At 41.8% G+C, this 14,160-nt stretch overlaps 1 protein-coding gene across 4 annotated transcripts in view; it reads left to right on the forward strand.

The window, feature by feature from the left end:
• The first annotated feature begins 4,411 nt into the window (after positions 1–4,411).
• The window catches only part of LOC137625394 (protein SCAI-like), a 273,253-nt gene continuing 263,504 nt past the window's right edge, over positions 4,412–14,160 (forward strand). For all 4 annotated transcript variants that reach the window (XM_068356266.1, XM_068356267.1, XM_068356268.1 and 1 more), the window contains exon 1: positions 4,412–4,580. In XM_068356266.1, the coding sequence (XP_068212367.1) occupies positions 4,492–4,580 (89 nt within the window). In that variant the 5' untranslated portion in view covers positions 4,412–4,491. The remainder of the gene's footprint in view (positions 4,581–14,160) is intronic.

The raw sequence follows: 14,160 nt of genomic DNA on the forward strand, positions 1-14,160 counted from the left end.
TAAAGATTGAAGGAAATGTGAGACAAGGAACAATATACGGACCCAAGCTATGCAGTATCGCAACTGACAAAGTCAATAGCATTAGTAGAAAAAATATCACATTGATAAGAAATATTGAAATAGAATCACTGGTATTTGTAGATGATATAATGTTTCCCACAGGAAGGAAAGAAGGTATAAAAAGTGCCATAAATAATTATCATATCTTGGAGACCCTAAAGCAATTCACTATCAACACCAACCCCCAAAAATCGGGTGTATTAAGAATTAACAAAAGAAAGAATGAGAAAGAGGAGGAGATTGAAACAAAAGTGAAGAACGGACAAGTAAGTTTAGTTAAGGAATATAAGTATCTGGGTGAATGGTACACAGAGAAGGGAAACAAAGAATTGAGTATCAGTAAAAAAAAAAAAAAAAAAAAAGCCAGAGGGTCGCATATATGACCCAAGAAATAAGAAAATATCGGGATACGAGAAAAGTAGGAAAGATGGCATTGGAAGTCAGAAAGAAAATATATGAAACAGTAGTAGTACCAACAATATTTGCCAACGTGGAGACCTGGAGTGTAATAAGGGACAAAGATATGAAAGATCTGGAAAACCTCCAATATAAGATAATAAGAAACATGTATGAACTACCTGCGAGTACTCCATATTGGGGCATACTTGCAGAAACAGGAATATGGTCGGTGTCTTGCAGACTAGAGTATAATAAATTAATGCTTTTCCATAATATCATAAACTCCGAGGAAAAAAGATTAGTAAGAGAGATAATTGAGGATCAGTTGAAGAACCCGTATGGGAAGTGCTGGAGCAAGAGCGTAGAAGAAATCTGCAGTAAATATGGGATGGAAGTGGAAGAAATAAGAAGTTGGGGGAAAAGGACCCTGAAAAAAGAAATCAAGAAAAGAATTACGGAAAAAATAGAAGAAACTACTGAAGGAAAAAAGAAAGTAATGAAAAAAATTAATATTTATTAAAGGAAATGGCCCACAGCCTTACATCAGAGAAATGAATCTGGATAAGGCATCCCTTGTGATGAAAGCAAGATTAAATATGCTCAACTTAAAAGCAAATTTCAGGGGAAAATATGATGACAATTTGTGTGACTTGTTCAAAGAGGAAGAAGATACTACCGAACATTCATTTTTATGCCCAAAATTAGGACAGCTAATGAATGTAGACATAAGTTTAGGTACGCTGAAAAATCCTAGCATGGATCTGGCTGCATTTATAGGTAGGGCAATGCATATAAAAGAAGAATTTAAGAAGTCCAAACTGATTACCACAATAGGTTGCCAAAACTGACGATAGCAAGGTGTTATCATATCCAATTTCAAGGTAGAAGGGAATAAAAGTAAAGATTGAGAACCTAATTACGATATTAATTTATTTAAGGCACAGGTAATATAAACTTAATAACAATAATAAGCATAAGCTTAGAAGCTTTGCACCTATCTATAAAGAGATAGAGTGCCCGCAAACTTATTTTGCGGAGTGAGCAATAAGGAACCAGGAACCAGGAAGGGGTCGGTTGCCTGATGCGCCCTCTACAATGCCATCTATCAAAGACATCCTCTTCCACCAAATATCTTCTCTCCATATCATCCTCCACCTTATCTCGCCATCGAATTCTTGTCCTCTCTCTCTCTCTCTCTCTCTCTCTCTCTCTCTCTCTCTCTCTCTCTCTCTCTCTCTCTCTCTCTCTCTCTCTCTCTCTCTCTCTCTCTATATATATATATATAGGCTATATATATATATATATATATATATATATATATATATATATATATATATATATATATATATATAGATAGATAGATAGATAGATATATAGATATATATTGGTAATAAGAAATTAGTTGACCTAGAATATGCTGATGACACTGTCCTTATTAGCAGAACACCACAGAACTTGCAAAGCTTGCTTACCAGAATGCATGAAATAACTCACGAGGTTAAGAACGGAATGTGCAATGGGAGATGGAATATCATTGGAAGGAGAAAGGATTAACGAGGTGGAATCATTTAAGTATTTAGGAACTATGATCTCCTATAGGGAATCATTAGAATTCGAGTTTAGTGAAAGATTGAAAATAAGAAAATCAGACAATGGCAAAGTTAAGAAATTTGGAAATCAAATCGCCTGAAATTACATTTAAAAATCAGACTATATATCAGTTCCACTGAGATCAGTGTTACTCTATAGACATGAGTCATATTATGACAATGAAACAATCTACAATAGATTTAGTAGATTTGAGAACAAATCCCTCAGAAGGATATTGGGAGTTAAATGGCAGGACAGCATTAGAAATGAAACTATAAGAGAGATTACTCGAGTGCCATATGGGGGTGAGATCATGATGATGGGTGGGTAGATGGAGATGGTTTGGGCATGCTCTTCGCACTCCAAAAGAGAGATTAGTTCACTAAACGTTCAGCTGGGCTCCACAAGGCACTAGAAGAATTAGAAGACCCAGGCCTATATGGCTGAGAACTATGAAACGTGACATGGGAGATGGTGAGTGGAGAAGTATTGAATTAAAAGCTCAGGATATAGACGACTGGCAAACTCTAACCGAGGCCTTTTGCGTCAATGGGCGTAGGAGGTGATGTTGATGACAACACGAGTCTCTCTTCATAGTCTATATAAGGTAGGTCTATTTTAAGATATTATATATTCTCTATTCATTACTTCTCATATATAGTTGTTTCCTTCCTTTCCTCACTGTGCTATTTTTCCTTGACGGAACCCTTGGGCTTATAGTATTCTACTTTTCCAACTAGGGTTGCAGCTTAGCTTGTGATAATAATAATAATAATAATAATAATAATAATAATAATAATAATAATAATAATAATAATCCAATTCCCCAAATCAAGGCAAATTCATACACACTGCAAATGAGCAAGCGATATTAACCACCTTTGACTATTTCAAGGTAATGTTTCTCGTGCAACAGACGAGGATTTATTTCTGATCAGTGAGATCTTAAATACTTGGGTTGATTAAACAAGTGTCCCGAAGGGGAATATTATTATTACTACCTAAGCTACAATCTTAGTTGGAATGTAAAACTGCTACAAGCCCATGAACTCCAACAGGGAAATTATCCCAGCGAGGAAAGGAAATAAGGAAACAGATAAAATAGCATGTCAGGGTGTACCCTCAAGCAAGAGAACTCTAGCCCAAGACAGTGGAAGACCATAGTACATTACATGGCTATGACACTACCCAAGACTAGAGAACAATGGTTTGTTTTTGGAGTGATCTTCTCCTAGAAGAGCTGCTTACCATAGATAAAGAGTCTCTTCTATCCTTACCAAGAAGAAAGTAGCCACTGAACAATCCACTTATCAATTCCCGAAGGCTCCTATAAAGATAAAACAAGAGGGTTTATGATAAATTTTACAAAACGACAAGGCATAAAATGGATAAAAAAAAGAGATTTATAGAAGGGAATAGATGAATATTGATAAGGCAATCCATGTAATGAAGGCTAGGTTGAATATGCTAAAAGAACATTTATTTCTATGCACAGAATTAGGAAAATTAAAAGGTATCATCCCAGCTAATTTCAAGGGAGAATTGGATGAGATTAAAACTTAAGCTTTTCTTTAAGACTGTTGTTTAGGATAACAGGAAAAAGCTGAATGTTAATACTCAGTGTAAGCTTAGACCCCTTGCCCTCAAACTTATCTTGCGTAGTGAGCAGCTATGAACCGGGAACAAGTGGAGGTGACAATTTTGAAGCAGGTAAATTTCACTTGGAAATTCACACTAAGATCTATAACTTGACAATTCTACTTATTTTGTCAAATCTCTCTCTCTCTCTCTCTCTCTCTCTCTCTCTCTCTCTCTCTCTCTCTCTCTCTCTCTCTCTCTCTCTCTCATTTAAGTCGCCTGAATTTTTATCACAAATGAATCTGGCTAAGAATTTTTGAATTTCTTTATGATGACGACCTATTGGTAAAATGAAAATTTCATTCAATATCCCAAATAATTCTTGTTCATCTTAATTGTGAGAATTATCATAAATTCCATAACTAATGTATATTGATTTTGTTTTTGTTTTCGTCTAACCAAATGGAACGAATAATTGGAATGTATCAATTTGATAACACAAATTTCGGACAAAATATGCAACACTATACCAATAAATTTCACTTTTCCTTTTAACGCAGGAAAACAAGTTTTAAATTTTACGTTCCCTACGTTGAAACATCCCATTTTCCAAATATAAACTATCACAGTAATTTATTTATATTATAAAGAGTTATAGAATAAAATTATAAATGTATTATATACAGAATTACAGTTATATACAGGAAATATGACATATATCAGACGGAATAGACATTGTAAACCGCAAAGACCAACCCCAAGAGCAATCCAGCCACCAGTCAGTCAGTGTGACACGCCATCTACGGGTGATCCAGGACACACGTCTTATGAGTGCCAAGTGTGGTCCAGGCACTCTGTTTAACCATGGCAGAACTGGATGAGCAGGAGCGAAAGGTCGTCACGGAATTCTGCCATCTGCTGGAGAAGTCGAAACAACTATTTAATGGCCTTCGGTAAGTGGCAGAGGAACCCCATTTTGGAGTCTCCCGTAGATTTCGTCTGCTGCAATGTTTACATTTTGACAGCGCGGGAAAGCAGACGACGCAGACGCTTCCCTGTGTAAAATGACAATATTTAGATGCTTATTAAAGTTTCTGATGATTAATTGTGCCTGAATTAAGTTTCTTTGGTTTATGAATATCCTCTCTTGCATTTTGAGTTTGTGCGTTTCCTCCATTAGTTGTTAAGTGCTTATCTTTGCTCTGGGCGAGGACCGTTGGCCCTGCCCATCCCTCTTGGCTAAACTCGGTACAAAAGTAGACGTGGACGAATACGGAATTCTTTCCCTTATTTGTTTTTATGAATGATTTGTTTGATATGTCAGTCTATAAAGGTCAAACCTCGTTAGCTCTTCTCGATGATCAAGCTAGTAGACCTATTAGTTGGTTAACCACACCCACCAACACTGGGAATAGCTATTAACTCTATCTCTTTTGGGACTTTTTTGTGAACTTTGTCTTCTCTTTAACCTTCTTCATTTATAGCTACTGGTTTATCAGGTGATGTTAGTGGTTGGTCATGTAGTGGGCATGGGTTAGGGAGCCTTTGTATATCAGCGGCCAGTTCCTCACACGTTCATTAAAAGTGGACATCAACTAACCTAAACTTTCCCCCCTAACCTAACCTACAAGCCGTGTCCTTATCTATTTACCTAACGGGGGGCTAACGCTCCCCTGCAACCCCCCTTACACTGCTGTATTCTAAGTTAGACAATAATGCTTACAGGTGGCCATCATCATACATACACCCCTGGGTTAGTATCATTAACATTGAGAAAATAATGATTAATAAACAAAACCATGCAATGTTAAGCTTAAACAGGTTTTTCTAATGGTGCGGGAGAAAGAATAATATCATTACGATGTATGAGCATGTATGAAATTCACGTGCATTGGATAAATCTGATCCCATAGGTCTATTAAGTTTTCAATATTAATCTTACCCGATAATCATGTAGCTGTCAACTCTGTTGCCGACAGAAATCTACGGTCGGGATACGCCAGCGATCGCTATACAGGTGGGGGTGAACACCACAGCGCCATCTGTGGTCAGGTACTCCAGTACTTCTTGTCAACACCACCTCAATTTTTCCTCTGTCGTGCCTCCGGCTAGACCTACATGGATACGCTGTTGATTCTGGAGTTATTGCTCACGATTTGGTGATGTATTTGCTCTAGAGTTTAGCCTTCGCTATTCAGGAAGCTTTATCATTAGCTATAGCAAGTTTTTGGAATTAATTTGATTTAATTTTGGTGACGAAGAGAGTATGAACTCTCTTTCACTTTTAATGGCCGACCCTTCCCTTAGACGGAAGTGTTGGTGTCGAAGAGAGTATAGACTCTCTTTCTTAATTTTGCTTAACAAAAGTTATAGATTTATTTTATATCTCTCCGCCTTTTATAGGCCTCTTCGATTAACTTCCTTTTATTATAAACTTATTAAAATTAATTTTTATATTTGTTTATATTCGACCTTTCCTAATAGTAGGCGGTCTTTTCTTGGAACCGAAGTTAATTAACATTGAGCCCGTCATTTCGTTTTTACCTGTTAACATATTATGCTATTTTAATGTTTTTGAAAGAATTTCTTTGATAGTCTCGTACTGTTTTCAAAGTTGAACTAACGTTTTGTTTTGTCTCTGCAGTTGTTGACGTTCAGAACGTTCAACTTGCGCTCTATCGTTACGATAGAGAGAGAGTATTCACGGTGTCACGTTGCAGTAAGAGTAGAACGATTCTATCGTTTTGTTCATTCTTTCTTAGCTTAAATGGTTTTAATTCTAATAAAGGAACTTTTTATTTGGGAAATCTTTCAGTTTTTTTCCTTTAACAATAATATGTTTTAACGATATATATAATTGGGCTCATCTCTCAGGTTCTAAGTCAAGAGAGAGAGAGAGAGATAGAGACGGAGGGAGAGAGAGGAGGATAAACGTTTCGTTCAAGCGGGTAACGTTGTTATCGTTTTTGCTCTTCTCCCTAGTCTCTTTAGGGGAAGAAGGTAAACGTTTCTAGAGTTTTATTCTTGTTCTCAGGCTTTATGCGGTGAGAGATTTTAAACGTAGTTTATTTGATCTAGTGTTTAGTCTCTTTTCCAGCCACTGAATTATTTATCTTTCATTATGTTTTTCTGTTACATTGTAATACTGTTTTCGCAATTACTAACTTTTAATGAAGGATAGAATTGCGTGTTTCAGGTACAAACCACTTAAAGTTTCGAGTTCAGTGAAATAAGTGCAAACAGAAAATCAAAAGTGATAAAGTGATAAGCGCAAAGTGTTACAGTGTTGCGTTCGAGGGTTCGTCTGTTCGTGCCAGTTGTTCGCCTAGTCTGGGACCTCTTACAAGCTCCCAAGCAGGGGAGAAGTAACGTCGAAGGACTTATGGGTTCATCAGGCCTTGATCGACGAACAGACGTTTCCCTCCGTGGTTTCGGGTGTAACCAACTCACGTAGCCGACGTGATCACCCCACCCACACAAAGACGAGAGAGCCCTTTTATTCCTCGTCTGCGGAAGAGGTTTCTCGCAGAAACCATGGACCAAATCTTGCAGCTTTTAAGTGCAAGTCGGTCCCTTCCGCGCAAGTCCAACTCCTAGGTGGTGCCATTAGCACTGGGTCAGTTCGGACTTGCTGCAGTACGACAACTGCACACCTCCCAGAGAGGCAAAGTGGTATCGCAACAGGCAATAACTCCGTCTTTTGCCGCACCAGCGGTTTTAGACGCTCAGTCTCAACGGACAGTAGCTCCGTTTGTTGTTGTCTTTCTTAAACTCTAGTGGTCTATGCTGCAGACAATGCAGTCTCAGCTTGCGGTGTTGATGCAGGAGTTTCAGGCAGAGAAGGTTAGCACAACTCCTCCTGCGAGCGCTCCTCCACCTCTGCGCAGTCCACCCTGCCAGACGTATGATGTTGAGGCTCCTCCTGCCTCCATGCGTGAGCTGCCGCATTGGGAGTTGCCAGGTACCAGCGCTATGCAGCAACCTCCACTTTCCTTGAGGCAGGAGCCTCATGCTATGCGGCAACCGCCTCAACTCTTGAGGCAAGAGCCTCAACTCTTGAGGCAAGAACCTCAACTCTTGAGGCAAGAGCCTCAACTCTTGAGGCAAGAACCTCAACTCTTGAGGCAAGAGCCTCAACTCTTGAGGCAAGAACCTCAACTCTTGAGGCAAGAGCCTCAACTCTTGAGGCAAGAACCTCAACTCTTGAGGCAAGAACCTCAACTCTTGAGGCAAGAGCCTCAACTCTTGAGGCAAGAACCTCAACTCTTGAGGCAAGAACCTCAACTCTTGAGGCAAGAACCTCAATTCTTGAGGCAAGAACCTCAACTCTTGAGGCAAGAGCCTCAACTCTTGAGGCAAGAGCCTCTCTCTGCGCAGCCACCTCCTCAACCCTTGAGGCAGACGCAACTCTTGAGGTAGGAACCTCATGCTATGAGGCAGCCGCCTCAACGCATGCAGCAACCGCATTCTTCACAGCATGAGCCTCTCTCTGCGCAGCTACCTCCTCAACCCTTGAGGCAGACGCAACTCTTGAGGCAGGAACCTCACAGGAGCCTCATGCTATGCGGCATCCTCCTCAAACCATGAGGCAGGAGCCTCATGCTATGCGGCATCCTCCTCAACCCATGAGGCAGGAGCCTCATGCTATGCGGCAACCTCCTCTACCCATGAGGCAGCCTCATGCTATGCGGCATCCTCCTCAACCCATGAGGCAGGAGCCTCATGCTATGCGGCATCCTCCTCAACCCATGAGGCAGGAGTCTCATGCTATGAGGAGCCTCATGCTATGCGGCATCCTCCTCAAACCATGAGGCAGGAGCCTCATGCTATGCGGCAACCGCCTCAACCCATGAGGCAGGAGCCTCATACTATGCGGCATCCTCCTCAACGCATGCGGCATGAGCCTCATCCCTTGCAGCATGAGCCTCATCCCATGCAGCATGAGCCTCATACCATGCAGCATGAGCCTCATCCCATGCAGCATGAGCCTCATCCCATGCAGCATAAGCCGCACGCCATGCAACATGCTCTGCTTACCTTACAGCATGCTCTACATACAGCATGCTCTGCATACCTTACCGCATGCTCCTCAGTCACACATCTTTGGTTGTTGCCAACTCACTAGACTGTCAAGCAGTTTCATAACGTTGCCTTCTAGTCTGCTGCTTTTGCACCAGTGAAACCCTCACTGAGAGAACTTAGCTTTTCTCGGATATGGTTCCTGTAGATGAGAAAGTGCTATTCTCCCTCCTTCTGATATTCCCTTGAGGACTCTGTCATTTGGAGAGGAGCCTTTAGCTGCTTAGCCTCCTATGGACTTTTATTTAAGCATAACATGCTTCCAGGGAGGGTAATGGTTCCACTTCAGTCGCTAACCCCGTCTGTTACCACACCTGCTCCCATAGACCTTGAGCTTTGTTGCAAGACATGCAGTCCAAGCTTAGTCCTTGTTAGAGGATTTTTTGTTTACGGAGTCAGTGTGTCACTGGGAAGACGTTCAACAACCAGCAGAAGTGACTTGTTGTGACGCAGTGCGGCAACCTCAGCAACCCGATAAGGAGTTGTCTGTACGACCCAGACAGTCTAGACAGCTTCGGGTTGTCGCTGTACTTCCTCGCTTCCCCATGGTTGACAGTTCACAGACTGTGCAGCAGTACCATGATCTTGTGTCCGGCTCCGTCAGACGACTAGCTTTTAAGAGCTCCCACAAGTCGTCGCTGTCTGGAGATTCTCAGATGGACTATGGATCTGACCAAGGAACTGGGCCTCCTGGTCAATTTTGAGGAGTCCCAGCTCGTCCCATCCCAGACCATTGTCTACCTGGGTATGGATCTTCAGAGTCGAGCTTTTCGGGCTTTTCCGTCGGCCCCAAGGATCTACTAAGCCCTAGATTGCATCCAGAGCATGCTGAGAAGGAACCGATGCTCAGTCAGGTAGTGGATGAGTCTAACAGGGACACTTTCATCGCTGGCCCTGTTCATCGAGTTAGGGAGACGCCACCTCCGCCCCCTTCAGTATCATCTAGCGGCTCACTGGATAAAGGACATGACGCTAGAGACGATCTCAGTTCCTGTTTCCGAAGAGAGGAGGTCTACTCTCACGTGGTGAAAGAACAGCTTTCTTCTCAAGGAAGTCTACCTTTGGCTGTTCAGAAACCCGACCGCCGTCTCTTCTCTGACGCATCAGACACGGGCTGGGGTGCGACTTTGGACGGACAGGAATGCTCGGGAACATGGAATCAGGAGCTAAGGACACTTCACATCTATTGCAAGGAGCTGTTGGCGGTTCATCTGGCCTTGATAAACTTTAAGTCCCTCCAGCTTAACAAGGTGGTGGAGGTGGACTCTGACAACACCACAGCCTTGGCTTACATCTCCAAGCAGGGAGGGACTCATTCGTGGAAGTTGTTCTAGATCGCAAGGGACCTCCTCATCTGGTTAAAAGATCGAAAGCTCACGCTGGTAACGAGGTTCATTCAGGGCGATATGAATGTCATGGCAGATCGCCTTAGCCGGAAGGGTCAGGTCATCCCCACAGAGTGGACCCTTCACAAGAATGTTTGCAGCAGACTTTGGGCCCTGTGGGGTCAGCCAACCATAGATCTGTTCGCTACCTCGATAACCTAGAGGCTCCCGTTGTATTGTTCTCCGATTCCAGACCCAGCAGCAGTTCACGTGGATGCTTTTCTGCTGGATTGGTCCCATCTCGACCTGTATGCATTCCCGACGTTCAAGATTGTCAACAGGGTACTTCAGAAGTTCGCCTCTCGCAAAGGGACACGGCTGACGTTGGTTGGCTCCGCTCTGGCCCGCGAGAGAATGGTTCATAGAGGTACTGCAATGGCTGGTCGACATTCCCAGGACTCTTCCTCTAGGAGTGGACCTTCTACGTCTACCTCACGTAAAGAAGGTACATCCAAACCTCCACGCTCTTCGTCTGACTGCCTTCAGACTTTCGAAAGACTCTCAAGAGCTAGGGGCTTTTCGAAGGAGGCAGCCAGAGCGATTGCCAGAGCAAGGAGGACATCCACTCTCAGAGTCTATCAGTCTAAAGGGGAAGTCTTCCGAAGCTGGTACAAGGCCAATGCAGTTTCCTCATCCAGTACCACTGTAACCCAGATTGCTGACTTCCTGTTACATCTAAGGAACGTAAGATCCCTTTCAGCTCCTACGATTAAGGGTTACAGAAGTATGTTGGCAGCGGTTTTCCGCCACAGAGGCTTGGATCTTTCCACCAACAAAGATCTACAGGACCTCCATAGGTCTTTTGAGACCTCAAAGGAACGTCGGTTGTCCACTCCAGGCTGGAATCTAGACGTGGTCCTAAGGTTCCTTATGTCATCAAGATTTGAACCTCTCCAATCAGCCTCTTTTAAGGACCTCACATTAAAAACTCTTTTCCTCGTGTGCTTGACAACAGCTAAAAGAGTAAGTGAGATCCACGCCTTCAGCAGGAACATAGTTTTCACATCTGAAACGGCTACATGTTCCTTGCAGCTCGGTTTTTTGCTAAAACGAGCTTCCTTCACGTCCTTGGCCTAAGTCGTTCGAGATCCCAAGCCTGTCCAACTTGGTGGGGGACGAACTGGAGAGAGTACTTTGCCCAGTTAGAGCTCTTAGGTACTATCTAAAAAGGTCATAACCTTTACGAGGACAATCAGAAGCCTTATGGTGTGCTATCAAGAAGCCTTCTCTTCCAAGGTCTAAGAACTCAGTTTCTTACCTATTCAGGCTCCTGATTAGGGAAGCACATTCTCATCTGAAGGAAGAAGACCTTGCTTTGCTGAAGGTAAGGACACATGAAGTGAGAGCTGTGGCTACTTCAGTGGCCCTCAAACAGAACCGTTCTCTGCAGAGTGTTATGGATGCAACCTATTGGAGAAGCAAGTCAGTGTTTGCATCATTCTATCTCAAAGATGTCCAGTCTCTTTACGAGAACTGCTACACCCTGGGACCATTCGTAGCAACGAATGCAGTAGTAGGCGGGGGCTCAGCCTCTACATTCCCATAATCCCATAACCTTTTTAACCTTTCTCTTGAATACTTTTTATGGGTTGTACGGTCGGCTAAGAAGCCTTCCACATCCTTGTTGATTTGGCGGGTGGTCAATTCTTTCTTGAGAAGCGCCGAGGTTAAAGGTTGTGATGAGGTCCTTTAGTATGGGTTGCAGCCCTTTATACTTCAGCACCTAAGAGTCGTTCAGCATCCTAAGAGGACCGCTACGCTCAGTAAGGAAGACGTACTTAATAAAGGCAGAGTAATGGTTCAAGTCGTCTTCCTTACCAGGTACTTATTTATTTTATGTTATTTTTGAATAACTAATAAAATAAAATACGGGATACTTAGCTTCTTTGTTAACATGTATGCGGGTCTCCACCCACCACCCTGGGTGTGAATCAGCTACATGATTATCGGGTAAGATTAATATTGAAAAATGTTATTTTCATTAGTAAAATAAATTTTTGAATATACTTACCCGATAATCATGATTTAAATGACCCACCCTTCCTCCCCATAGAGAACCAGTGGACCGAGGAAAAAATTGAGGTGGTGTTGACAAGAAGTACTGGAGTACCTGACCACAGATGGCGCTGTGGTGTTCACCCCCACCTGTATAGCGATCGCTGGCGTATCCCGACCGTAGATTTCTGTCGGCAACAGAGTTGACAGCTACATGATTATCGGGTAAGTATATTCAAAAATTTATTTTACTAATGAAAATAACATATTTGGCCTATATTCTTTAATGGCTGAAAGTTTCGGTTTAATTATAAAATGGTACAATATTAGTTTGGACATTTGGGTTGTATGTATGATAGCGGCCACCTGTATGTATTATTATGTCTAACGTAGAATATGGCAGTGTAAGGGGGGTCACAGGGGGCCGTAAGCCCCGCCCCCGTTAGGTAAGTAGGTAAGGACACGGCCTGTAGGTTAGGTTGGGGAGGGGGAAAGTTTAGGTTAGTTGATGTCCATTTTTAATGAACGTGTGAGGAACTGGCCGCTGATATACAAAGGCTACGGTTTTTCTAATAGTGCAGAAGAGAAAGAACAATCGCACTGCAATGCATGAGGATGTAGGAAATTCACATGCATTTAACAAATCTGATCCCATAGGTCCATTAGGTTTTGACCTATATCCTTTATTGGCTGAAAGGTTCGGTTTGGTTATAGAATGGTACAATATTAGTTAGGACATTGAAACTTGCATAATTGAGTAGCTCTTTGCAAATACACTACAGTATTTTGAATCCCATATACTACTGGCAGAAATCTCTAGGAACCTTTGTATATCAGCGGCCAGATCCTCATGCGTTGATTAAAAATGTGCATCAACTGACCAAAACTTTTCCCCCTAACCTAACCAACAAGCCGTGGCCTTACCTACATACCTAACGGGCCCATGCAACCCCCCTTACACTACCGTATTCTAAGTTAGCCATTATAATACATACAGGTGGCTTCTATCATACATATACCCCAATCTCTTAAGTAAGTTATAGATTTTATTAAAAAAAATACCTGTTTTGCTCCATTTGTAATCTTGGCACAGGCCACAGGAACCTTCTTCCACCCGGTAGTTCAGAAAAACACTGAAAATTGATGCTTCTGTCCTAAGTTACTTGTTTGAACAGCATAAGAGGCCCAACGTTTTATAATCTGAGCCTTCTAGTTATTTCTAGTCAACGTTGGATTATGCAATAAAATCATAGGACTTTTTTTTATTCATCATGTTAATAAAAGGTTAAGGTAGAAACATGCGTTTGATATATTTAGTCTGATCATTGAAAATGGAAGCCAATTTCATGTTCGAACAGATGCTGGAGCACGAAGCTATAGTTCACCCCTGTATTCACCCCTTTAAGTGTGTGTAATTGATAATTAATGCCGAGATACTATCCTAAGGGGCTAACGCACGTAGCAAATCATGTTCCGCTTGCCAGATAATGTTTAATCTCGAGCGAAGTGAGTATACGGCATGGCAAAAACCAATAAATCATCAGCTCAATTAAGTAAGGAGTTGCAGTATTTGTAATAATATTATGATGAACACACCTACGAATGACTCTATAGAAAATGGGATGGAAAATCCCGTTTTCTATGCGTCCGGAAGAAGTCCTGGCAAACAAAAGCTCCAGTGGCTCATTACCTGTATTGTTACTCAGTTTTGATTACGGTGACTTTTTTTATTACGATGACTGTTTATATGAATATAAACACAATTACTGTAGACAGGTACACTGTATTTTAGGGTGTTTCAAATGTAATTGATGACAATATCTAGTGCAAAGCCATAGCTTTTTCAGTTATGGTAGTCGACCCAACATCATTCATAAACTGTGTATTTCCGCCAGGAATCATTATAGAAAACGTTTAAAACACCACATATTGCACTAAAAACCAGTCATATGTTCTACAAACTGTTTATTGGACCATGCTATAAATTTGCCGGCCTGAAATAAGTTTCTTGTAAAAAAGAAAATTAAAATATTAGGTTTAGACTCTTTTTTTCAGCTAATTTTGACGGATCAGA

The sequence above is a fragment of the Palaemon carinicauda genome, chromosome 32, assembly GCF_036898095.1.
Source record: "Palaemon carinicauda isolate YSFRI2023 chromosome 32, ASM3689809v2, whole genome shotgun sequence".
NCBI classification, from domain to species: Eukaryota; Metazoa; Arthropoda; class Malacostraca; order Decapoda; family Palaemonidae; genus Palaemon; species Palaemon carinicauda.